Genomic DNA, 25,400 nt, shown 5'->3' with positions numbered 1-25,400 from the left:
TCCTCCCCACCACTGATGATGGGTCACTCACCTGATACAGCTGTCCTCCATGCTGACACTCGCAGTGCTCCGCGCTCACACACCGCCCACTGCTGCTGCTGCGGTACCTTCCTGCCTCACACACACAGCCGCCTGCCGCCCCCACACTGCACTTCTCTCTCCGCTCTCCATACACCTCCTGACAGCTCCGCTCACAGACCTCCTCATCTGGGCCCGGCCGCCTCCAGCGCTCTCCAACAGGGCAACCTACACCGGGGATGGGGGGATTTACACACTGGGTGCAACGTATGGGGGTGTACCGGGGGTAGTGTATGGTGGGGGGTGTACCGGGTGTAGTGTATGGTGGGGGGTGTACCAGGTGTAGTGTATGGTGGGGGCTGTACCGGGTTCAGTGTATGGTGGGGGGTGTACAAGGTGTAGTGTATGGTGAGGGGTGTACCGGGTGTAGTGTATGGTGAGGGGTGTACCAGGTTCAATGTATGGTGAGGGGTGTACCGGGTGTAGTGTATGGTGAGGGGTGTACCGGGTGTAGTGTATGGTGAGGGTTGTACCGGGTGTAGTGTATGGTGAGGGGTGTATCGGGTTCAGTGTATGGTGAGGGGTGTATCGGGTTCAGTGTATGGTGAGGGTTGTACCGGGTGTAGTGTATGGTGAGGGGTGTACCGGGTTCAGTGTATGGTGAGGGTTGTACCGGGTGTAGTGTATGGTGAGGGGTGTATCGGGTTCAGTGTATGGTGAGGGGTGTACCGGGTGTAGTGTATGGTGAGGGGTGTACCGGGTTCAGTGTATGGTGAGGGGTATACCGGGTTCAATGTATGGTGAGGGGTGTACCGGGTTCAGTGTATGGTGGGGGGTGTACCAGGTTCAATGTATGGTGAGGGGTGTACCGGGTTCAGTGTATGGTGAGGGGTGTACCAGGTTCAATGTATGGTGAGGGGTGTACCGGGTTCAGTGTATGGTGAGGGGTGTACCGAGTTCAGTGTATGGTGGGGGGTGTACTGGGTTCAGTGTATGTTGAGGGGTGTACTGGGTTCAGTGTATGGTGAGGGGTGTACTGGGTGTAGTGTATGGTGGGGGGTGTACCGGGTTCAGTGTATGGTGAGGGGTGTACCTGGTGTAGTGTATGGTGAGGGGTGTACCGGGTTCAGTGTATGGTGAGGGGTGTACTGGGTGTAGTGTATGGTGGGGGGTGTACCGGGTGTAGTGTATGGTGAGGGGTGTACCGGGTGTAGTGTATGGTGAGGGGTGTGCCGGATGTAGTGTATTGTGAGGGGTGTACCGTGTGTAGTGTATGGTGAGGGGTGTACCGGGTTCAGTGTATGGTGAGGGGTGTACCTGGTGTAGTGTATGGTGAGGGGTGTACCGGGTTCAGTGTATGGTGAGGGGTGTACCGGGTGTAGTGTATGGTGAGGGGTGTACCGGGTGTAGTGTATGGTGAGGGGTGTACCGGGTGTAGTGTATGGTGAGGGGTGTACCGGGTGTAGTGTATGGTGAGGGGTGTACCGTGTGTAGTGTATGGTGGGGGGTGTACCGGGTTCAGTGTATGGTGAGGGGTGTACCGTGTGTAGTGTATGGTGGGGGGTGTACCGGGTTCAGTGTATGGTGAGGGGTGTACCGGGTGTAGTGTATGGTGAGGGGTGTACCGGGTGTAGTGTATGGTGAGGGGTGTACCGGGTTCAGTGTATGGTGAGGGGTGTACCGGGTTCAGTGTATGGTGAGGGGTGTACCGGGTTCAGTGTATGGTGAGGGGTGTACCGGGTTCAGTGTATGGTGAGGGGTGTACCGGATGTAGTGTATGGTGAGGGGTGTACCGGGGGTAGTGTATGGTGGGGGGTGTACCGGGTGTAGTGTATGGTGAGGGGTGTACCGGGTGTAGTGTATGGTGAGGGGTGTACCGGGTTCAGTGTATGGTGAGGGGTGTACCGGGTGTAGTGTATGGTGAGGGGTGTACCGGGTGTAGTGTATGGTGAGGGGTGTACCAGGTGTAGTGTATGGTGAGGGGTGTACCGGGTTCAGTGTATGGTGAGGGGTATACCGGGTTCAGTGTATGGTGAGGGGTATACCGGGTTCAGTGTATGGTGAGGGGTATACCGGGTTCAGTGTATGGTGAGGGGTGTATCGGGTGTAGTGTATGGTAAGGGGTGTACCGGGGTTCAGTGTATGGTGGGGGTTGATCAGGTGCAGTCTATAAGGGGGGTTTACCAAGTTCAGTATATGGGGGGGGAGGTGTACCGGTTGTAATGTATGGGGGTGGGGTGGGTGTTTACCGGGTTCAGTGTATTGGGGGTGTGTGGGTGTATCAGGTGCAGTGTATGGTGGGGGGTGTACCAGGTGCAGTGCATGGGGGAGGGTGTACCGGATGTAAGGTATGGGGTGTAGTGGGGGCAGTGTATGGGGGGGAGTACTACTTTGGGGCCACTTACTGCAGTCAGGGAGATCACATGTCCTCTGACGGTTCGGGGTTCCGGTACATTCCTCTCCATCATACAGCCGCTGTTGTATTTGCTGCCGCTGTGAGGTCTGGACTCCACTTCCACATGTGACAGAACATGAAGACCAGGTCGACCACTGCGACCACTGACAATCCACTGCAAGACCCACAAGTCACTACTGGCCAGGAGGAGAGGGGAAGGAGGAGAGAGAAGGAGAGGGGAAGGAGGAGAGAGAAGGAGAGGGGAGGAGAGGGGAAAAGAGGGAGGGGAGGAGAGAGAAGGAGAGGGAGGAGAAGGGAGAAGAGAGAGGAGAGAAGAGAGAGGAGAGAAGAGAGAGGGGAGGAGAGGGGAGAAGAGGGAGGAGAAGGAAGAAGAGGGAGGAGAGGGGAGGAGAGGTAGGGATGTGAGGGGAGGAGAGGAGAGGGAGGGAGGAGAGGGGAGAAGAGAGAGGAGAGAAGAGAGAGGGTAGGAGAGGGAGGGGCAGGGAGGGGAGGAGAGGAGAGGTAGGGATGTGAGGGGAGGAGAGGAGAGGGAGGGAGGAGAGGGGAGAAGAGAAGAGAGAGGAGAGAAGAGAGAGGGTAGGAGAGGGAGGGGCAGGGAGGGGAGAAGAGAAAGGGGAGAATAGAGAGGGGAGAAGAGAAAGGGGAGGAGAGAGAGGGGAGGAGAGAGAGGGGAGGAGAGAGAGGGGAGGAGAGAGAGGGGAGGAGAGGGAAGAGCAGGGAGGGGAGGAGAGAGAGGAGAGAGGAGAGCACATATATCTCACCATTACAGTCCTGAGAGGAGCAGAGAAAGTTTCCCATGTGACAGGAGCTGCAAGAGAGAGGACAAGTCTGTTATAGGGTCATAACCCCCCCCTTCCCCTTGCCGCCTCTCCTAAACCTCCCGCCCACTGCCCCCTGCCCCACCTCCTACACTTCCCACCCCACTGTCCCTCCTCCTACACCTCCTCATCCCACTGCCACTCCTTCCCCCCCACTACTACACCTCTGAACCTCTCCTGGCCTTGCTCTTCTTCTCCCCTCTCCATGCCCCTTCTCCTCCACGCTCCATGACTCTCCACCTCCTCCTCTCTCCATGCTCCTCCACTCTACATGCCTCAACCCTTCTCTCTCTCCCCATGATCCTCCCCCTCCTCTTTGCCCCTACTCCCTCCATTCCCCTCCTCCTTCTCAACTCTCTATGCCCCTCCTCCTCCACGCCCCTCCCCCTCTCTCCATGCCCCTCCTCCATCCATCCCTCTCCTCCTCCACTCTCCATGCCCCTCCTCCTCCACGCCCCTCCTCCTCCACCCTCCATGCCCCTTCTTCTCCACTCTCCGTGCCTTTCCTCCTCCTTTGCATGCCCCTCCTCCTCCACCACTACTCTCCATGCCCCTCCTCCACCCTCCATGCCTCTCTTCCTCCTCTCCATGCCCCTCCCCTCCTCCACACCTCTCCTCCTGCAGTCTCTATGCCTCTCCTCCTCCTTTACATGCCCCTCCTTCCCCTCTACTCATGCCCCGCCTCCTCCTTATGCCCCTCCCCTTCTCACCAGTTGTTGCACTGATAGTGTATGGTTGTGCCCGGGGGGTATTCTCTTGCCCTCTCCTCTATGGTGATGTTCTCAGTCCAGAGTAGGCCTGATGCTGGGAGGACACAGGGGCAGTCCGCGGGGGCCACACAGCGATCCCCTTGCAGGAGCTGGAGACAGGGACCCTGATATTAGGACACAGCAGTGCAGACCCCCATCATCCCATCAGCTATGAATACAATCACTGGGACATGCTGGGACCTCACAGACCCCCAGGTGACCCCACCTTTCCAGGGGGGCAGGAGCAGCCCGGTTCACAAGTCTCGCTGACACATGGGCTGTCGGGCCAGAGGTCGGCGCAGGTGCGGGGGCAGGAGCCGGCACAATCACTGAAGATCTGATCCCCTGGACAAGCTGGGGGGGAAGAACAGAGGGATACGGATTATATACAGTCACATGACTGATCCCGAGCTATATACTATAGAGCCATACATGATCTGTATCCTTTGCCGCCATATCATGTATTACTATATACAGTCCCGTCACCTATACACTGTACCGCCATATCATGTATTACTATATACTGTGCTGTCATCTATACACTGTATGCAATCTAAGAGATCCAGGTGTGGTGTCCCACCACGGGTATTTCGTGTTTCTTACATCTGTTGCAATAACTTTTTCTCCAGGTTAGGTGGTGATGAAGGTATTCCAGAGTTTCACCACAAGATGTCAGTATTTTATTTGTATGCTCCTATATGTTAAACAGCTGAAGCTAACAAAGCGTTACTGTTTCCTGTGTACCATGTGCTTTTATTGTCCAATGGGGTTGCTCTTTCTTTCTGGCCTATCACTCTTCTACATGCACACATTCCTTTCACAGGGTAGATAACACATCCCCTGTGGGAAGTTGCTTGGTGGGAGGAGGTGTAGCGTCAGTTCTGCTCAGATTCTCGTGGGAAGAGGACATACAGAGCAGACGTCCCTGCTGTAGCCAGGGCCTGGATCTGTCAGGACCCTTGTCCGGGACTAGTTCAGTTCAGATAGTGTGTTTACTGAGTTGGTTAAGACACGTGTGTATGCAGAAGCAACCAGAGACACGCAGTTCTTCCCGTTTATCTACTATATCTACTATGCAGTATGCAGTGCTAGACACTACCAAGGGAGAAGAGTCTTGGAACATCCTAGCCCATGCCGTGAACCACTCCACAAAGTGCAAGGCAGTATCCTCATATACAGAGGAACTAGCCTGGATAGAACAAAGCTACCAGAGGGTCTACGTATTCTCTCTCGCAGCGCAAGTAACCAGGAAGGCTCGGACACTTAGCTTCACCCAGGTAACTAAGGCTGGGGCTTGTATCACCCTAGTAAGATGAGTCACTCGACACTGTAGGGCAGAAGGTGGTCAGACTATAGTCTATACACAGGTACAAGTATCTCTCACTCTCAAGTATCTCTCCAAAGTTCCAGCAGAGCACAGTACTACATTGGGTTAAGACTCTCATGACAAACTCCTCTCCTCTCTGCTGCTCTACTCTACTCTAAACTATCAAGCACTAGAGATGAGCGAATAGTGAAATATTGGATTCGGTTCGAATAGCTCCCGATATTCAACTATTCAATCGAATATGGAATCCCATTATAGTCTATGGGAGAAAAATCCTTGAGACTTGGAAATCAAGATTCGACCACTAGGAGGCAACCAAGTGCCCAATGAAAACCTCAGGAGATGATGCTAACACCTCTGGATGCATATGGGACAGCAGGGGAAGCATGCCTGGCTGCATCTAACTGACTGGGACAGCAGGGGAAGCATGCCTGGCTGCATCTAACTGACTGGGACAGCAGGGGAAGCGTGCCTGGCTGCATCTAACTGACTGGGACAGCAGGGGAAGCGTGCCTGGCTGCATCTAACTGACTGGGACATCAGGGGAAGCATGCCTGGCTGCATCTAACTGACTGGGACAGCAGGGGAAGCATGCCAGGCGGCATCTAACTGACTGGGACAGCAGGGGAAGCATGCCTGGGTGCATAACTGACTGGGACAGCAGGGGAAGCATGCCAGGCGGCATCTAACTGACTGGGACAGCAGGGGAAGCATGCCTGGGTGCATAACTGACTGGGACATCAGGGGAAGCATGCCTGGGTGCATAACTGACTGGGACAGCAGGGGAAGCATGCCAGGCGGCATCTAACTGACTGGGACAGCAGGGGAAGCATGCCTGGGTGCATAACTGACTGGGACATCAGGGGAAGCATGCCTGGGTGCATAACTGACTGGGACATCAGGGGAAGCATGCCAGGGTGCATCCAACTGACTGGGACAGCAGGGGAGGCATGCCAGGGTGCATCTAACTGACTGGGACATCAGGGGAAGCATGCCTGGCTGCATCTAACTGACTGGGACATCAGGGGAAGCATGCCATGGTGCATCTAACTGACTGGGACATCAGGGGAAGCATGCCTGGCTGCATCTAACTGACTGGACAGCAGGGGAAGCATGCCAGAGTGCATCTAACTGACTGGACAGCAGGGGAAGCATGCCAGAGTGCATCTAACTGACTGGGACATCAGGGGAAGCATGCCTAGCTGCATCTAACTGACCGGGACAGCAGGGGAAGCATGCCTGGCTGCATCTAACCATCAACTGGGACAGCAGGGGAAGCATGCCTGGCTGCATCTAACTGACTGGGACAGCAGGGGAAGCATGCCTAGCTGCATGAATGTAAAGTACAAGTGTACCTTTAAGTCTAGCGTAACTTGCCCACACACTGTATACAGCCGTATACTGGATATAAAATTGTTTTTACAACAATAGAAATAAAGGGCTGGCTGGCGTCTTCCCTGGACGCAGACTGTGCAAATTTCTGGTAGCAAGATAAAAGGTATTATCCCACAATTACAGTATACAGCCATGTACATGTATACACACTGCCTGTCTCACAACAGCTTATACAGTGTATACACACTGCCTGTCTCACAACAGCTTATATAGTGTATACACACTGCCTGTCTCACAACTGCTTATACAGTGTATACACACTGCCTGTCTCACAACATCTTATACAGTGTATACACACACTGCCTGTCTCATAACTGCTTATACAGTGTATACACACACTGCCTGTCTCACAGCAGCTTATACAGTGTATACACACTGCCTGTCTCACAACAGCTTATACAGTGTATACACACTGCCTGTCTCACAACTGCTTATACAGTGTATACACACTGCCTGTCTCACAACAGCTTATACAGTGTATACACACTGCCTGTCTCACAACAGCTTATACAGTGTATACACTGCCTGTCTCACAACAGCTTATACAGTGTATACACATTGCCTGTCTCACAACTGCTTATACAGTGTATACACACTGCCTGTGTCACAACTGCTTATACAATGTATACACACTGCCTGTCTCACAACAGCTTATACAGTGTATACACACTTCCTGTCTCACAACAGCTTATACAGTGTATACACTGCCTGTCTCACAACAGCTTATACAATGTATACACACTGCCTGTCTCACAGCAGCTTATACAGTGTATACACACTGCCTGTCTCACAACAGCTTATATAGTGTATACACTGCCTGTCTCACAACTGCTTATACAATGTATACACACACTGCCTGTCTCACAACAGCTTATACAGTGTATACACACTGCCTGTCTCACAACTGCTTATACAGTGTATACACTGCCTGTCTCACAACAGCTTATACAATGTATACACACTGCCTGTCTCACAGCAGCTTATACAGTGTATACACACTGCCTGTCTCACAACAGCTTATATAGTGTATACACTGCCTGTCTCACAACTGCTTATACAATGTATACACACTGCCTGTCTCACAACAGCTTAAACAGTGTATACACACTGCCTGTCTCGCAGCAGCTTATACAGTGTATACACACTGCCTGTCTCACAACAGCTTATACAGTGTATACACACTGCCTGTCTCACAACATCTTATACAGTGTATACACACTGCCTGTCTCACAACAGCTTATACAGTGTATACACACTGCCTGTCTCACAACATCTTATACAGTGTATACACACACTGCCTGTCTCATAACTGCTTATACAGTGTATACACACACTGCCTGTCTCACAACTGCTTATACAGTGTATACACACTGCCTGTCTCACAACAGCTTATACAGTGTATACACACTGCCTGTCTCACAACAGCTTATACAGTGTATACACACTGCCTGTCTCACAACAGCTTATACAGTGTATACACTGCCTGTCTCACAACAGCTTATACACTGTATACACACTGCCTGTCTCACAACAGCTTATACAGTGTATACACTGCCTGTCTCACAACAGCTTATACACTGTATACACACTGCCTGTCTCACAACTGCTTATACAATGTATACACACTGCCTGTCTCACAGCAGCTTATACACTGTATACACACTGCCTGTCTCACAACTGCTTATACACTGTATACACACTGCCTGTCTCACAACAGCTTATACAGTGTATACACTGCCTGTCTCACAACAGCTTATACAATGTATACACACTGCCTGTCTCACAGCAGCTTATACACTGTATACACACTGCCTGTCTCACAACAGCTTATACAGTATACACACTGCCTGTCTCACAACAGCTTATACAGTGTATACACACTGCCTGTCTCACAACAGCTTATACAGTGTATACACACTGCCTGTCTCACAACTGCTTATACAGTGTATACACACTGCAAAGGCATCAGTGCCACCCTCTGCGGTGAAGATCCGACCTCTGCGCCAAAGACTGCGCTTTTGGCATTAATCCGTTCCTGGTTTTACTGTGTTCTCTGCTTATGTCATCTGTGTTCCCTCCATGTTTTCTTAGTTCCCCCTGCACTTTCCTTGCTGTGGTCTGTTCTCTGATTGTTGTCTGCTGTGGTGTGATGGACAGGTCTCCTCACACTGCCTGTCTCACAACAGCTTATACAATGTATACACACTGCCTGTCTCACAGCAGCTTATACAGTGTATACACACTGCCTGTCTCACAACAGCTTATATAGTGTATACACTGCCTGTCTCACAACTGCTTATACAATGTATACACACACTGCCTGTCTCACAACAGCTTATACAGTGTATACACACTGCCTGTCTCACAACTGCTTATACAGTGTATACACACTGCCTGTCTCACAACTGCTTATACAGTGTATACACTGCCTGTCTCACAACAGCTTATACAATGTATACACACTGCCTGTCTCACAGCAGCCTATACAGTGTATACACACTGCCTGTCTCACAACAGCTTATATAGTGTATACACTGCCTGTCTCACAGCAGCTTATACAGTGTATACACACTGCCTGTCTCACAACTGCTTATACAATGTATACACACTGCCTGTCTCACAACAGCTTAAACAGTGTATACACACTGCCTGTCTCGCAGCAGCTTATACAGTGTATACACACTGCCTGTCTCACAACAGCTTATACAGTGTATACACACTGCCTGTCTCACAACATCTTATACAGTGTATACACACTGCCTGTCTCACAACAGCTTATACAGTGTATACACACTGCCTGTCTCACAACATCTTATACAGTGTATACACACACTGCCTGTCTCATAACTGCTTATACAGTGTATACACACACTGCCTGTCTCACAACTGCTTATACAGTGTATACACACTGCCTGTCTCACAACAGCTTATACAGTGTATACACACTGCCTGTCTCACAACAGCTTATACAGTGTATACACACTGCCTGTCTCACAACAGCTTATACAGTGTATACACTGCCTGTCTCACAACAGCTTATACACTGTATACACACTGCCTGTCTCACAACAGCTTATACAGTGTATACACTGCCTGTCTCACAACAGCTTATACACTGTATACACACTGCCTGTCTCACAACTGCTTATACAATGTATACACACTGCCTGTCTCACAGCAGCTTATACACTGTATACACACTGCCTGTCTCACAACTGCTTATACACTGTATACACACTGCCTGTCTCACAACAGCTTATACAGTGTATACACTGCCTGTCTCACAACAGCTTATACAATGTATACACACTGCCTGTCTCACAGCAGCTTATACACTGTATACACACTGCCTGTCTCACAACAGCTTATACAGTATACACACTGCCTGTCTCACAACAGCTTATACAGTGTATACACACTGCCTGTCTCACAACTGCTTATACAGTGTATACACACTGCAAAGGCATCAGTGCCATCCTCTGCGGTGAAGATCCGACCTCTGCGCCAAAGACTGCGCTTTTGGCATTAATCCGTTCCTGGTTTTACTGTGTTCTCTGCTTATGTCATCTGTGTTCTGGTCCATGTTTTCTTAGTTCCCCCTGCACTTTCCTTGCTGTGGTCTGTTCTCTGATTGTTGTCTGCTGTGGTGTGATGGACAGGTCTCCTCACCTCTGGCCTTCTGGGATTTCTTGTGTGTTTCTTCTGCTCCACCTATCAGCTTGGAGTCAGGGACTTCTGATCCCTTATACCTGTGCCTCTCCCTTCACTCAGGGCTCTTGATGTGTTGTTCAGCTTGTCTGTCTGCTAGATCCGGCCGTCCCTCAGTTTGTCTGTATTCCTGGTTTCCTCATCCCTTGCTTGTTTATTAGCTTCTTTGTCTTTTGGTTCAGTGTTCTCCTTTAGTCCTCTGTTTCTTGCCTTGTCCTCTAGTTACCTGGTTATTGTCTCTGGTTTCTGTTTCACCGTGTACCTTGTTTACTGTCTATTATTGCGTATAGCTCCTTGTACCTTTCCTTGTATCTCCTTTTCGTGTTTATTAGTGTTTCTGACCTGGATTTCGTGACCTCGACTTTGCTTGTGGATTCTGACTCGGTACTTCTGCTGCCCGTTTGTTGCCAACCTTGCCCGCTGACCATTCTTTATTGTGTTAGTTTGTCTCGTCTTGTTTTGTGTTTCGCACTTACTGCAGCGTAGGGAACGTCGCCCAGTTGCGGACGGTGGTTTAGGGCCTGCTCTGCAAGTAGGAAGGGACAGCGTGGGGGGGCTTAGCCATAGGGCCCACTTGTCCTGTGTTTCTGTGTTCCCGGGGGCCCTGACATTATCAAGAGCCTTACATTTTTTACTCCTTACCTGAGGCCAGTAATGGACTCAGCACAGGAGTTATCTGCACGCTTTGAGGGTCTTGCTACCCTTGTTTCTGAGCTGGCCAAGCAGGTCCAGCTATTGGCCCAGCAGCTACCTCTTACCACTCCTGCCACCCCAGTGGTCACGCTCAAGGAGCCTGACAAGGGTTCAGGGGACCTGAACACATTTTTGACCTTTAAAGAGGCTTGGCTAAGTCACCCCACCCCTAGCTCCTTTGAACAGGCCATTGCTCTAGCCATTTCTATTGATCGCACGCTCAGGGAACGTAAAAATAAATCAAACCAAGATTCCCCCTGTGTCATTGATGTGCCTTCCTCTGTCCCCTCTAAACCTTTGCCTTCTATAACTCGTCCTCTGGTCACCCTGGAGGAACCTTCGAAACTGGACCAAGTTAAAAGCTCCCTGGTACGCAGAGAACACAGAAGAAGGAATGGACTCTGTTTTTACTGCGGTGACAGTGGACATTTTATCAGCTTTGGTACCAAGCGTCCTGCAAGGCCAGATCATCGGCGTCCACATGACTACCAGGAGGGTCATCTGGGCGCGCAGGTGGGTGGAGCTTATGTGCATTGTCCTGTTGATGAGGTCATCTCTATGAATTTGTGTAATGTGGAAGTTGGCTCTGGGTATCCCGCTGAGGTTGCCATATCTTTAAGTTCATGTAAGGCAGAATTTGGATCTGTGTCTGGTATTGATTTGAGCAGTGATGGGGGATCTGTCAGGAGACCGGTTACCTATCTCTTGGAGTCTGATGAGTGGGAGACGGACGACGATATTTCTAGCCATGTTGAGACCTGTATTGTAAGAGGTCCGTTTCCTCCCAGGTCTGGTTCATCTGGTAAGGATCCGGACGCCCCTCTTAAAAGGAGGGGTAATATCATGATCCTGCCTGAAAAGACATCAGTGCCACCCTCTGCGGTGAAGATCCGACCTCTGCGCCAAAGACTGCGCTTTTAGCATTAATCCGTTCCTGGTTTTACTGTGTTCTCTGCTTATGTCATCTGTGTTCCGGTCCATGTTTTCTTAGTTCTCCCTGCACTTTCCTTGCTGTGGTCTGTTCTCTGATTGTGTTCTGTTGTGGTGTGATGGACAGGTCTCCTCACACTGCCTGTCTCACAACTGCTTATATAGTGTATACACACTGCCTGTCTCACAACTGCTTATATAGTGTATACACACTGCCTGTCTCACAACAGCTTATACAGTATATACACACTGCCTGTCTCACAACAGCTTATACAGTATACACACTGCCTGTCTCACAACAGCTTATACAGTGTATACACACTGCCTGTCTCACAACTGCTTATATAGTGTATACACACTGCCTGACTCACAACTGCTTATACAGTATACACACTGCCTGTCTCACAACAGCTTATACAGTGTATACACACTGCCTGTCTCACAGCAGCTTATACAGTGTATACACACTGCAAAGGCATCAGTGCCATCCTCTGCGGTGAAGATCCGACCTCTGCGCCAAAGACTGCGCTTTTAGCATTAATCCGTTCCTGGTTTTACTGTGTTCTCTGCTTATGTCATCTGTGTTCCGGTCCATGTTTTCTTAGTTCTCCCTGCACTTTCCTTGCTGTGGTCTGTTCTCTGATTGTGTTCTGTTGTGGTGTGATGGACAGGTCTCCTCACACTGCCTGTCTCACAACTGCTTATACAGTGTATACACTGCCTGTCTCACAACAGCTTATACAGTGTATACACACTGCCTGTCTCACAACTGCTTATACAGTGTATACACACTGCCTGTCTCACAACAGCTTATACAGTGTATATACACACGGCCTGTCTCACAACTGCTTATACAGTGTATACACACTGCCTGTCTCACAACTGCTTATACAGTATACACACTGCCTGTCTCACAACAGCTTATACAGTGTATACACTGCCTGTCTCACAACAGCTTATACAGTGTATACACTGCCTGTCTCACAACAGCTTATACAGTGTATACACACACTGCCTGTCTCACAACTGCTTATATAGTGTATACACTGCCTGTCTCACAACAGCTTATACAGTGTATACACACTGCCTGTCTCACAACTGCTTATACAGTGTATACACACTGCCTGTCTCACAACAGCTTATACAGTGTATACACACTGCCTGTCTCACAACTGCTTATATAGTGTATACACACTGCCTGTCTCACAACAGCTTATACAGTATACACACTGCCTGTCTCACAACAGCTTATACAGTATACACACTGCCTGTCTCACAACAGCTTATACAGTGTATACACACTGCCTGTCTCACAACTGCTTATATAGTGTATACACTGCCTGTCTCACAACAGCTTATACAGTGTATACACACTGCCTGTCTCACAACTGCTTATACAGTGTATACACACTGCCTGTCTCACAACAGCTTATACAGTGTATACACACTGCCTGTCTCACAACTGCTTATACAGTGTATACACTGCCTGTCTAACAGCTTATATATGTCTGTTTTTCTATAGAGCTTTTGAGGGTCCCTTCCTACCTAACTTCACCTAAAACCTTCCTCTCCCTGCTTTACAGTCTGTCCCTCTTTAGTTCGAATCAGCAAGTGACATGAATCTCAAATCCCTATTCTTTTATTCAGGAGGTCACATGGTTTAGCCATCCAATCACAGTTTTTTTAAAGACCTGCCTACCCCTAGTGCCTGTCCCTACCCCCTGCATGTTTATTGGCTGGAAAGCGCCAGGGGATGTGGGAGGGCGATTCGAATTTTTACTGCGTTTTAGCACGGATATTCGACCGCGCTCATCTCTATCAAGCACCGCTACAACTACCTCTACTCTCTGCCCTCAAGCATCTCCGCAACACAAACGGGCTCCAGCACTAAAGTCTGTACAGAAATGTATCTATTTGCTGCCTAAGTGTTCTGTATTATCCAGAGACTGTACAGTAACGTGTTCTGTATTATCCAGAGACTGTACAGTAACGTGTTCTGTATTATATAGAGACTGTACAGTAACGTGTTCTGTATTATATAGAGACTGTACAGTAATGTGTTCTGTATTATCCAGAGACTGTACAGTAACGTGTTCTGTATTATATAGAGACTGTACAGTAACGTGTTCTGTATTATCCAGAGACTGTACAGTAACGTGTTCTGTATTATATAGAGACTGTACAGTAACGTGTTCTGTATTATATAGAGACTGTACAGTAACGTGTTCTGTATTATATAGAGACTGTACGGTAACATGTTCTGTATTATCCAGAGACTGTACAGTAACGTGTTCTGTATTATATATAGAGACTGTACAGTAACGTGTTCTGTATTATATAGAGACTGTACAGTAACGTGTTCTGTATTATATAGAGACTGTACAGTAACGTGTTCTGTATTATCCAGAGACTGTACAGTAACGTGTTCTGTATTATATAGAGACTGTACAGTAACGTGTTCTGTATTATATAGAGACTGTACAGTAACGTGTTCTGTATTATATAGAGACTGTACGGTAACATGTTCTGTATTATCCAGAGACTGTACAGTAACGTGTTCTGTATTATATATAGAGACTGTACAGTAACGTGTTCTGTATTATATAGAGACTGTACAGTAACGTGTTCTGTATTATATAGAGACTGTACAGTAACGTGTTCTGTATTATCCAGAGACTGTACAGTAACGTGTTCTGTATTATATAGAGACTGTACAGTAATGTGTTCTGTATTATATAGAGACTGTACAGTAATGTGTTCTGTATTATATAGAGACTGTACAGTAAGATGTTCTGTATTATCCAGAGACTGTACAGTAATGTGTTCTGTATTATCCAGAGACTGTACAGTAACGTGTTCTGTATTATATAGAGACTGTACAGTAACGTGTTCTGTATTATATAGAGACTGTACAGTAACGTGTTCTGTATTATATAGAGACTGTACAGTAACGTGTTCTGTATTATCCAGAGACTGTACAGTAACGTGTTCTGTATTATATATAGAGACTGTACAGTAACGTGTTCTGTATTATATAGAGACTGTACAGTAACGTGTTCTGTATTATATAGAGACTGTACAGTAACGTGTTCTGTATTATCCAGAGACTGTACAGTAACGTGTTCTGTATTATATAGAGACTGTACAGTAACGTGTTCTGTATTATATATAGAGACTGTACAGTAACGTGTTCTGTATTATATAGAGACTGTACAGTAACGTGTTCTGTATTATATAGAGACTGTACAGTAACGTGTTCTGTATTATCCAGAGACTGTACAGTAACGTGTTCTGTATTATATAGAGACTGTACAGTAATGTGTTCTGTATTATATAGAGACTGTACAGTAATGTGTTCTGTATTATATAGAGACTGTACAGTAATGTGTTCTGTATTATCCAGAGACTGTACAGTAATGTGTTCTGTATTATATAGAGACTGTACAGTAATGTGTTCTGTATTATATAGAGACTGTACAGTAATGTGTTCTGTATTATATAGAGACTGTACAGTAATGTGTTCTGTATTATCCAGAGACTGTACGGTAACGTGTTCTGTATTATATAGAGACTGTACAGTAAGATGTTCTGTATTATATAGAGACTGTACAGTAACGTGTTCTGTATTATATATAGAGACTGTACAGTAACGTGTTCTGTATTATATAGAGACTGTACAGTAACGTGTTCTGTATTATATAGAGACTGTACAGTAACGTGTTCTGTATTATCCAGAGACTGTACAGTAACGTGTTCTGTATTATATAGAGACTGTACAGTAACGTGTTCTGTATTATATAGAGACTGTACAGTAACGTGTTCTGTATTATCCAGAGACTGTACAGTAACGTGTTCTGTATTATATAGAGACTGTACAGTAACGTGTTCTGTATTATATAGAGACTGTACAGTAACGTGTTCTGTATTATATAGAGACTGTACAGTAACGTGTTCTGTATTATCCAGAGACTGTACAGTAACGTGTTCTGTATTATATAGAGACTGTACAGTAACGTGTTCTGTATTATATAGAGACTGTACAGTAATGTGTTCTGTATTATATAGAGACTGTACAGTAACGTGTTCTGTATTATATAGAGACTGTACAGTAACGTGTTCTGTATTATATAGAGACTGTACAGTAACGTGTTCTGTATTATATAGAGACTGTACAGTAACATGTTCTGTATTATATAGAGACTGTACAGTAACGTGTTCTGTATTATATAGAGACTGTACAGTAATGTGTTCTGTATTATATAGAGACTGTACAGTAACGTGTTCTGTATTATATAGAGACTGTACAGTAACGTGTTCTGTATTATCCAGAGACTGTACAGTAACGTGTTCTGTATTATATAGAGACTGTACAGTAACGTGTTCTGTATTATATAGAGACTGTACAGTAACGTGTTCTGTATTATATAGAGACTGTACAGTAACGTGTTCTGTATTATCCAGAGACTGTACAGTAACGTGTTCTGTATTATATAGAGACTGTACAGTAACGTGTTCTGTATTATATAGAGACTGTACAGTAACGTGTTCTGTATTATATAGAGACTGTACAGTAACGTGTTCTGTATTATATAGAGACTGTACAGTAACGTGTTCTGTATTATATAGAGACTGTACAGTAACATGTTCTGTATTATATAGAGACTGTACAGTAACGTGTTCTGTATTATCCAGAGACTGTACAGTAACGTGTTCTGTATTATATAGAGACTGTACAGTAACGTGTTCTGTATTATCCAGAGACTGTACAGTAACGTGTTCTGTATTATATAGAGACTGTACAGTAACGTGTTCTGTATTATATAGAGACTGTACAGTAACGTGTTCTGTATTATATAGAGACTGTACAGTAACGTGTTCTGTATTATATAGAGACTGTACAGTAACGTGTTCTGTATTATATAGAGACTGTACAGTAACGTGTTCTGTATTATATAGAGACTGTACAGTAACGTGTTCTGTATTATATAGAGACTGTACAGTAACGTGTTCTGTATTATATATAGAGACTGTACAGTAACGTGTTCTGTATTATATATAGAGACTGTACAGTAACGTGTTCTGTATTATATAGAGACTGTACAGTAACATGTTCTGTATTATATAGAGACTGTACAGTAATGTGTTCTGTATTATATAGAGACTGTACAGTAATGTGTTCTGTATTATATAGAGACTGTACAGTAACGTGTTCTGTATTATATAGAGACTGTACAGTAACGTGTTCTGTATTATATAGAGACTGTACGGTAACGTGTTCTGTATTATAGAGACTGTACAGTAACATGTTCTGTATTATATAGAGACTGTACAGTAACGTGTTCTGTATTATATAGAGACTGTACAGTAACGTGTTCTGTATTATACAGAGACTGTACAGTAACGTGTTCTGTATTATATAGAGACTGTACAGTAACGTGTTCTGTATTATATAGAGACTGTACAGTAACATGTTCTGTATTATATAGAGACTGTACAGTAACGTGTTCTGTATTATATATAGAGACTGTACAGTAACGTGTTCTGTATTATATAGAGACTGTACAGTAACGTGTTCTGTATTATCCAGAGACTGTACAGTAACGTGTTCTGTATTATCCAGAGACTGTACAGTAACGTGTTCTGTATTATATAGAGACTGTACAGTAATGTGTTCTGTATTATATAGAGACTGTACAGTAACATGTTCTGTATTATATAGAGACTGTACAGTAACGTGTTCTGTATTATCCAGAGACTGTACAGTAACGTGTTCTGTATTATCCAGAGACTGTACAGTAACGTGTTCTGTATTATATAGAGACTGTACAGTAACGTGTTCTGTATTATATAGAGACTGTACGGTAACGTGTTCTGTATTATATAGAGACTGTACAGTAACGTGTTCTGTATTATATAGAGACTGTACAGTAACGTGTTCTGTATTATCCAGAGACTGTACAGTAACGTGTTCTGTATTATATAGAGACTGTACGGTAACGTGTTCTGTATTATCCAGAGACTGTACGGTAACGTGTTCTGTATTATAGAGACTGTACAGTAACGTGTTCTGTATTATATAGAGACTGTACAGTAACGTGTTCTGTATTATATAGAGACTGTACAGTAACGTGTTCTGTATTATCCAGAGACTGTACAGTAACGTGTTCTGTATTATATAGAGACTGTACAGTAACGTGTTCTGTATTATATAGAGACTGTACGGTAACGTGTTCTGTATTATCCAGAGACTGTACAGTAACGTGTTCTGTATTATATAGAGACTGTACAGTAACGTGTTCTGTATTATATAGAGACTGTACAGTAATGTGTTCTGTATTATATAGAGACTGTACAGTAACGTGTTCTGTATTATATAGAGACTGTACAGTAACGTGTTCTGTATTATATAGAGACTGTACAGTAATGTGTTCTGTATTATATAGAGACTGTACAGTAATGTGTTCTGTATTATATAGAGACTGTACAGTAACGTGTTCTGTATATAGAGACTGTACAGTAACATGTTCTGTATTATATAGAGATGTGGGGGACAGGGCAGGGGTGCGGGGTATCTTTGTACCTGGGGGACAGGGCAGGGGGCGGGTATCTTTGTACCTGGGGGACAGGGCAGGGGGCGGGGTATCTTTGTACCTGGGGGACAGGGCAGGGGGCGGGGTATCTTTGTACCTGGGGTGCAGTTGTGGGTGTTACAGGTGCGGTGCAGGGTGAGGGGCTCGGGGCAGGCTCTTCCTCCAGATGCGGCAGCTCTCAGGACGCTGCGGCTTCTCTCCGATCTCCCCCCATTACAGCTGACGCTGCAGTCACTCCACTCCGACCACTCACTGAGGGCACAGTCCACTGCAGGGAAGAGCAGGGAGGAAGTCGGTGAGGAGAAATTGGTGAGTAGGTGATCAGTATGGAGGCAGTCTGTACAGAGGTGATCAGTATGGAGGCAGTTAGTGAGGAGGCAGTCAGTATGGAGGTGGTCAGTACGGATGGGATCAGTATGCAGGCAGTCAGTATGGAGGTGATCAGTATGGAGGCAATCAGTATGGAGGCGATGAGTATGGAGGCGATCAGTGCGGAGTAGATGAGCTCATGGCCCTGGTTACCTGGACAGGCGATGCTGTTACACAGCTCCATCTCGCGGCTCTCCCTACCACAGGGGGCTCCGCCCGGTTGTCTTTCTGTGCAGGTGCGCTCTCTCCACCTGTGGCCCCCGACACATGTAGCGGAGCAGGGGCTCCAGTCTGACCAGGACCCGTACTCCGGACACAGGAGGTCGGTGCAAGAGAAGGTCCCGTTCACACAGGTGCTGCAGGGGGAGGAGAGGAATAACGGCGGTCACATCTTGAGCGGCGGTCCATCCCGTGGGCGGTAACATGCCTGTCACCTACCAGTTGTTACAGCCGATGCGCACCGTCTCTCCCGGCTCATACTCCGCAGTGGCGTTAGACGTGGGCAGACCGCAGCGGCAGTCCGTGACCGGCACACACCTCTTATCTTGCAGCAGCCAGCCCTCTGGGCAGCGGCAGCCTGGCAGAGAGAGGGGAAACAGTCAGCACGTCCAGAGCACAGCGCCATCACGAGGACAGCCTGACACACAGAGAGGGGAAACAGTCAGCATGTCCAGAGCACAGCGCCATCACAAGGACAGCCTGACACACAGAGAGGGGAAACAGTCAGCATGTCCAGAGCACAGCGACATCACAAGGACAGCCTGACACACAGAGAGGGGAAACAGTCAGCATGTCCAGAGCACAGCGCCATCACAAGGACAGCCTGACACACAGAGAGGGGAAACAGTCAGCATGTCCAGAGCACAGCGCCATCACAAGGACAGCCTGACACACAGAGAGGGGAAACAGTCAGCATGTCCAGAGCACAGCGCCATCACAAGGACAGCCTGACACAAAGACAAAGGAGACAGTCAGCATGTCCAGAGCACAGCGCCATCACAAGGACAGCCTGACACACAGAGAGGGGAAACAGTCAGCATGTCCAGAGCACAGCGACATCACAAGGACAGCCTGACACACAGAGAGGGGAAACAGTCAGCATGTCCAGAGCACAGCGCCATCACAAGGACAGCCTGACACACAGAGAGGGGAAACAGTCAGCATGTCCAGAGCACAGCGCCATCACAAGGACCCGCCTCTCCTACCTGTGCGGCACTGGCCCTGCAGACACTCCACATGATCCCACAGGTCAGCACAGGCGCGTGGACACTGGTTAGCGCATGTGTTTCTGAAAGCCTTCCCCCGATCCTCACAGTCCTCTCCTGTAGTAAGGGGAAGCACAGGTGTCAGTAGGGGGGCACCCTGGAGCGCCGTCAGTAGGGGGGCACCCTGGAGCGCCGTCAGTAGGGGGCACCCTGGAGCGGCGTCAGTAGGGGGCACCCTGGAGCACTGTCAGTCGGGGCACCCTGGAGCCATCAGCAGGGGCAGTCTCCATCATAGTCGTGGTCGCGGTCCGGTACACGTACCCGGGCAGGCGGCGGTGTTGCAGCTCTCAGACTGGTATCGGGGCCCCGGACACCGCTTGCTGTCTGCGGGGTGATGGACATGACGCCATCGTGAGCGGAAACCTCCACTACAGGGCTCCCGGCAGGGACTCCACGCTCCCCACTGTCTCCAGACACACAGATCTATGGTGGAGAGAGGAAAGTTGGTGGGGATCCTTGTGGGTGGGGTATATGGGGGCGGGGTTTATAGGGGGAGGGGCTTTACCTTCACAGACATGGGGGCACAGTCTCTCCTCCGTCACCTCCCCAGAGCACTGAGGGGAATCTCCGCTCCACGGGAAGCCGCTCTGAGGATTGAGGCATAACCGGTGTCTCTGCTGAACCGAGAGGAAAGCCCCGGTGTCATTGGGAGGAGACGGGAGGCACGGGCTACACTCCGACCACTCCGACCACTCACTGAGGACCGCCTCACCTGCAGGAGGCAACAGGGGGATGCTACATCAGATACACACTACTGGCAGGCCATCAGGAGACCCTCATAGATAGGCCCCCCTGAGGAGGTCACATGACTTACCTGGGCAGTTACTCCTGTTACACCTCAGCTCCCCCTGCTGACAAGTGCTATAAAACACACAGAGATTAGTGATCACATGACACAGTGATAACACTCAGGTAGTATGATGTCATCTGAATAAGGAGACAAGGCGATACATGGACATGTCAGGCCCCGGCCGTATCCTCCACCGGACGTTGGCGCAAGATGAGACTATGTTCTTTCTGCCCCTGGAGTTTACTACAGATGAGCGAATAGTGAAATATTCAATAATTAAAAATTTAATTTGAATAGTTCCCGATATTGTTATTCAAACTAGTATGGAATCCCATTATAGTCAATGGGAGGAAAATCCTTGGGACCTGGAAATCAATATCCAACCACTAGGAGGCGACCTCAGGAAATGATGGCGACACCTCTGGCTGCAGCTGGGACAGCAGGGGAAGCATGCCTGGGTACATATAGGACAGCAGGGGAAGCATGCCTGGGTGTATATAGGACAGCAGGGGAGGCATGCCTGGGTGTATATAGGACAGCAGGGGAAGCATGCCTGGGTGTATATAGGACAGCAGGGGAGGCATGCCTGGGTACATATAGGACAGCAGGGGAAGCATGCCCGGGTACATATAGGACAGCGGGGGAAGCATGCCTGGGTGTATATAGGACAGTAGGGGAAGCATGCCTGGGTACATATAGGACAGCGGGGGAAGCATGCCTGGGTACATATAGGACAGCAGGGGAAGCATGCCTGGGTGTATATAGGACAGCAGGGGAAGCATGCCTGGGTACATATAGGACAGCAGGGGAAGCATGCCTGGGTACATATAGGACAGCAGGGGAAGCATGCCTGGGTACATATAGGACAGCAGGGGAAGCATGCCTGGGTACATATAGGACAGCAGGGGAAGCATGCCTGGGTACATATAGGACAGCAGGGGAGGCATGGCTGGGTGTATATAGGACAGCAGGGGAAGCATGCCTGGGTACATATAGGACAGTAGGGGAAGCATGCCTGGGTACATATAGGACAGCAGGGGAAGCATGCCTGGGTACATATAGGACAGCAGGGGAAGCATGCCCGGGTACATATAGGACAGCAGGGGAGGCATGCCTGGGTACATATAGGACAGCAGGGGAAGCATGCCCGGGTACATATAGGACAGCAGGGGAGGCATGCCTGGGTGTATATAGGACAGCAGGGGAAGCATGTCTGGGTACATATAGGACAGCAGGGGAAGCATGCCTGGGTGTATATAGGACAGCAGGGGAAGCATGCCTGGGTACATATAGGAGAGCAGGGGAAGCATGCCTGGGTGTATATAGGACAGCGGGGGAAGCATGCCTGGGTACATATAGGACAGCAGGGGAAGCATGCCTGGGTACATATAGGACAGCAGGAGAAGCATGCCTGGGTACATATAGGACAGCAGGGGAGGCATGCCTGGGTACATATAGGACAGCGGGGGAAGCATGCCTGGGTACATATAGGACAGCGGGGGAAGCATGCCTGGGTACATATAGGACAGCAGGGGAAGCATGCCTGGGTGTATATAGGACAGCGGGGGAAGCATGCCTGGGTACATATAGGACAGCAGGGGAAGCATGCCTGGGTACATATAGGACAGCAGGGGAAGCATGCCTGGGTGTATATAGGACAGTAGGGGAAGCATGCCTGGGTGTATATAGGACAGCAGGGGAAGCATGCCTGGGTACATATAGGACAGCAGGGGAAGCATGCCTGGGTACATATAGGACAGCAGGGGAAGCATGCCTGGGTGTATATAGGAGAGCAGGGGAAGCATGCCTGGGTGTATATAGGACAGCGGGGGAAGCATGCCTGGGTACATATAGGACAGCAGGGGAAGCATGCCTGGGTGTATATAGGACAGCAGGGGAAGCATGCCTGGGTACATATAGGACAGCAGGGGAAGCATGCCTGGGTGTATATAGGACAGCAGGGGAGGCATGCCTGGGTACATATAGGACAGCAGGGGAGGCATGCCTGGGTGTATATAGGACAGCGGGGGAAGCATGCCTGGGTACATATAGGACAGCAGGGGAAGCATGCCTGGGTACATATAGGACAGCAGGGGAGGCATGCCTGGGTACATATAGGACAGCAGGGGAAGCATGCCTGGGTGTATATAGGACAGCAGGGGAAGCATGCCTGGGTACATATAGGACAGCAGGGGAAGCATGCCTGGGTGTATATAGGACAGCAGGGGAAGCATGCCTGGGTACATATAGGACAGCAGGGGAAGCATGCCTGGGTTCATATAGGACAGCAGGGGAAGCATGCCTGGGTGTATATAGGACAGCAGGGGAAGCATGCCTGGGTACATATAGGACAGCAGGGGAAGCATGCCTGGGTACATATAGGACAGCAGGGGAAGCATGCCCGGGTACATATAGGACAGCAGGGGAAGCATGCCTGGGTGTATATAGGACAGCAGGGGAAGCATGCCTGGGTACATATAGGACAGCAGGGGAAGCATGCCTGGGTACATATAGGACAGCAGGGGATGCATGCCTGGGTACATATAGGACAGCAGGGGAAGCATGCCTGGGTGTAAATAGGACAGCAGGGGAAGCATGCCTGGGTACATATAGGACAGCAGGGGAGGCATGCCTGGGTGTATATAGGACAGCAGGGGAAGCATGCCTGGGTGTATATAGGACAGCAGGGGAAGCATGTCTGGGTACATATAGGACAGCAGGGGAAGCATGCCTGGGTGTATATAGGAGAGCAGGGGAAGCATGCCTGGGTGTATATAGGACAGCAGGGGAAGCATGCCTGGGTGTATATAGGACAGCAGGGGAAGCATGCCTGGGTGTATATAGGACAGCAGGGGAAACATGCCTGGGTACATATAGGACAGCAGGGGAAGCATGCCTGGGTACATATAGGACAGCAGGGGAAGCATGCCTGGGTACATATAGGACAGCAGGGGAAGCGTGCCTGGGTGTATATAGGACAGCAGGGGAAGCATGCCCGGGTACATATAGGACAGCAGGGGAAGCATGCCTGGGTACATATAGGACAGCAGGGGAAGCATGCCTGGGTACATATAGGACAGCAGGGGAAGCATGCCTGGGTACATATAGGACAGCAGGGGAAGCATGCCTGGGTACATATAGGACAGCAGGGGAAGCATGCCTGGGTGTATATAGGACAGCAGGGGAAGCATGCCTGGGTGTATATAGGACAGCAGGGGAAGCATGCCTGGGTACATATTGGACAGCAGGGGAAGCATGCCTGGGTACATATAGGACAGCAGGGGAAGCATGCCTGGGTACATATAGGACAGCAGGGGAAGCATGCCTGGGTACATATAGGACAGCAGGGGAAGCATGCCTGGGTGTATATAGGACAGCAGGGGAAGCATGCCTGGGTACATATAGGACAGCAGGGGAAGCATGCCTGGGTGTATATAGGACAGCAGGGGAAGCATGCCTGGGTGTATATAGGACAGCAGGGGAAGCATGCCTGGGTACATATAGGACAGCAGAGGAAGCATGCCTGGGTACATATAGGACAGCAGGGGAAGCATGCCTGGGTACATATAGGACAGCAGGGGAAGCATGTCTGGGTGTATATAGGACAGCAGGGGAAGCATGTCTGGGTGTATATAGGACAGCAGGGGAAGCATGTCTGGGTGTATATAGGAGAGCAGGGGAAGCATGCCTGGGTACATATAGGACAGCAGGGGAGGCATGCCTGGGTACATATAGGACAGTAGGGGAGGCATGCCTGGGTACATATAGGACAGTAGGGGAAGCATGCCTGGGTGTATATAGGACAGCAGGGGAAGCATGCCTGGGTGTATATAGGACAGCAGGGGAAGCATGCCTGGGTACATATAGGACAGCAGGGGAAGCATGCCGGGGTACATATAGGACAGCAGGGGAAGCATGCCGGGGTACATATAGGACAGCAGGGGAAGCATGCCTGGGTACATATAGGACAGCAGGGGAAGCATGCCTGGGTACATATAGGACAGCAGGGGAAGCATGCCTGGGTGTATATAGGACAGCAGGGGAAGCGTGCCTGGGTGTATATAGGACAGCAGGGGAAGCGTGCCTGGGTGTATATAGGACAGCAGGGGAAGCGTGCCTGGGTGTATATAGGACAGCAGGGGAAGCATGCCTGGGTACATATAGGACAGCAGGGGAGGCATGCCTGGGTGTATATAGGACAGCAGGAGAAGCATGCCTGGGTACATATAGGACAGCAGGGGAAGCATGCCTGGGTACATATAGGACAGCAGGGGAAGCATGCCTGGGTACATATAGGACAGCAGGGGAAGCATGCCTGGGTGCATATAGGAC

The 25,400-nt window shown here is 48.8% G+C and overlaps 1 protein-coding gene across 1 annotated transcript in view; it reads right to left on the bottom strand.

Annotated features, from left to right (window-relative positions):
• The window catches only part of LOC138784235 (SCO-spondin-like), a 251,800-nt gene that overhangs the window by 26,456 nt on the left and 199,944 nt on the right, over positions 1-25,400 (bottom strand). Inside the window, exons 96-107 of the mRNA XM_069959741.1 lie at positions 21,093-21,139; positions 20,784-20,990; positions 20,540-20,701; positions 20,219-20,335; positions 19,452-19,590; positions 19,167-19,369; positions 18,742-18,912; positions 4,228-4,355; positions 3,963-4,111; positions 3,196-3,242; positions 2,424-2,588; positions 32-246 (exon numbers count right to left, since the gene is read on the bottom strand). Of these exons, the coding sequence (XP_069815842.1) occupies positions 32-246; positions 2,424-2,588; positions 3,196-3,242; positions 3,963-4,111; positions 4,228-4,355; positions 18,742-18,912; positions 19,167-19,369; positions 19,452-19,590; positions 20,219-20,335; positions 20,540-20,701; positions 20,784-20,990; positions 21,093-21,139 (1,750 nt within the window). The remainder of the gene's footprint in view (positions 1-31; positions 247-2,423; positions 2,589-3,195; positions 3,243-3,962; positions 4,112-4,227; positions 4,356-18,741; positions 18,913-19,166; positions 19,370-19,451; positions 19,591-20,218; positions 20,336-20,539; positions 20,702-20,783; positions 20,991-21,092; positions 21,140-25,400) is intronic.

This window comes from Dendropsophus ebraccatus, chromosome 2 (genome assembly GCF_027789765.1).
Source record: "Dendropsophus ebraccatus isolate aDenEbr1 chromosome 2, aDenEbr1.pat, whole genome shotgun sequence".
NCBI lineage: Eukaryota > Metazoa > Chordata > Amphibia > Anura > Hylidae > Dendropsophus > Dendropsophus ebraccatus.
Note: the sequence above shows the minus strand (reverse complement) of the source record. Positions and strands in the feature narration are given on the sequence as shown.